This window comes from Cyprinodon variegatus, unplaced genomic scaffold (genome assembly GCF_000732505.1).
Source record: "Cyprinodon variegatus isolate N-32 unplaced genomic scaffold, C_variegatus-1.0 Scaffold483, whole genome shotgun sequence".
NCBI classification, from domain to species: domain Eukaryota; kingdom Metazoa; phylum Chordata; class Actinopteri; order Cyprinodontiformes; family Cyprinodontidae; genus Cyprinodon; species Cyprinodon variegatus.
The window spans coordinates 24,627-26,135 of NW_015150936.1; the positions used below are offsets into that span (position 1 = coordinate 24,627).

Here is a 1,509-nt window from a genome sequence, read left to right on the forward strand (position 1 = left end):
CCACCACTCCTCTCCCAGTGTGGCCGCCACTCCTCCCCCAGTGTGGCCACCACTCCTCTCCCAGTGTGGCCGCCACTCCTCCCCCAGTGTGGCCGCCGCTCCTCCCCCAGTGTGGCCGCCGCTCCTCTCCCAGTGTGGCCACTCCTCCCCCAGTGTGCGGGAGTTAGCTAACTTCAGAGCATTTATCTCAGAGGTGCGCTCTGATCCAGGGACGTTAACCTCACTGAGTTCTCAGATATCCGAGCTTTTCTCCAGCCTTGAACGTATCACATGCCTTTTACGTCGGACTCTGCATTAACAGCCTGTGTGTAGGATAGGACTACTGCAACAGTTCCTGAGGTACAGCGCCACCTGTAGGCGGCTCCCTCCGGCTCTGTCCGATGAACAGAAGCTAACTGTTGCTAACGGAGGTTTTGCTTTGCATAGAAACATGTTGTAGTTGCTTCTGTGCTGAAAGCTGTTTGTCTGCCAGAGAGTCGGTGCTTCAGATGATGCAGGCCGGTCAGCGGGTGGTGGATAACCCCATCTACCTGAGCGACATGGGGGCGGCGCTGACAGGAGCCGAGTCCCGGGAGCTGCAGGACGTCCTGGAGGAGACCAATGTAGGAGCCCCTCCTTGTGAGAGCAGGAATCGTTTTTCCTCTTATTGCAAAAACCATGAAGTGATTATTTGTCCCTGCAGATCCCCAAGCGTCTCTACAAAGCTCTGTCTCTGCTGAAGAAGGAGTACGAACTGAGCAAACTGCAGCAGCGGCTGGGCCGTGAGGTCAGAGGTCACAGAGCGCGTGCTGCCTCTGCACAGCTCGCCATGTGTGCTCACTAACCCTCTGCTGTGCTACAGGTGGAGGAGAAGATCAAGCAGACCCACAGGAAATACCTCCTGCAGGAGCAGCTGAAGATCATCAAGAAGGTAGAGAAGAGTTTCATCATGCTGTGGGATCACTTTTAAAATGAAACGGCTCTTCATTGGGTTACCATGGCAACAGGTTCGTTTTACCAGCACAGCCGGTTTAGATGGAAAGGTCCAGGTATTGCGGACAAGCTGGAGTCTTCCTAGACCTGACGCTCTAGATGCAATTTCTATGGCTGATCTAGATCGTAGATCACAGATCTAAGAGAAAAAGTCATCTGCACTGAAACATCTGTGAGGTTTGGACCCTTCCCCCTGAAACGGAGCAGAGCTGGTCGGACCTTCTGTCCCGGTCTAAATAAAGACCAACGGCCACCATAGCAGCAAACGCAGCGTCAGCAACATGGCTGCATGCTGGCTGCTGCTTAGGGAGGCCCTGTGGGTCTAACTCCCTGCCCCTCTCACTCCCTGCCCCTCTAACTCCCTGGCCCTCTCACTCTCTGCCCCTCTAACTCCCTGCCCCTCTCACTCCCTGCCCCTCTAACTCCCTGCCCCTCTCACTCTCTGCCCCTCTAACTCCCTGCCCCTCTAACTCCCTGCCCCTCTCACTCTCTGCCCCTCTAACTCCCTGCCCCTCTCACTCCCTGCCCCTCTCACTC

General features: G+C 55.8%; 1 protein-coding gene across 1 annotated transcript in view; it reads left to right on the forward strand.

The window, feature by feature from the left end:
• Positions 1-1,509, forward strand: part of lonp1 (lon peptidase 1, mitochondrial) — a 31,618-nt gene that overhangs the window by 10,364 nt on the left and 19,745 nt on the right. The window contains exons 5-7 of the mRNA XM_015390038.1: positions 473-602; positions 683-766; positions 842-910. Coding sequence (XP_015245524.1) covers positions 473-602; positions 683-766; positions 842-910 — 283 coding nt within the window. The remainder of the gene's footprint in view (positions 1-472; positions 603-682; positions 767-841; positions 911-1,509) is intronic.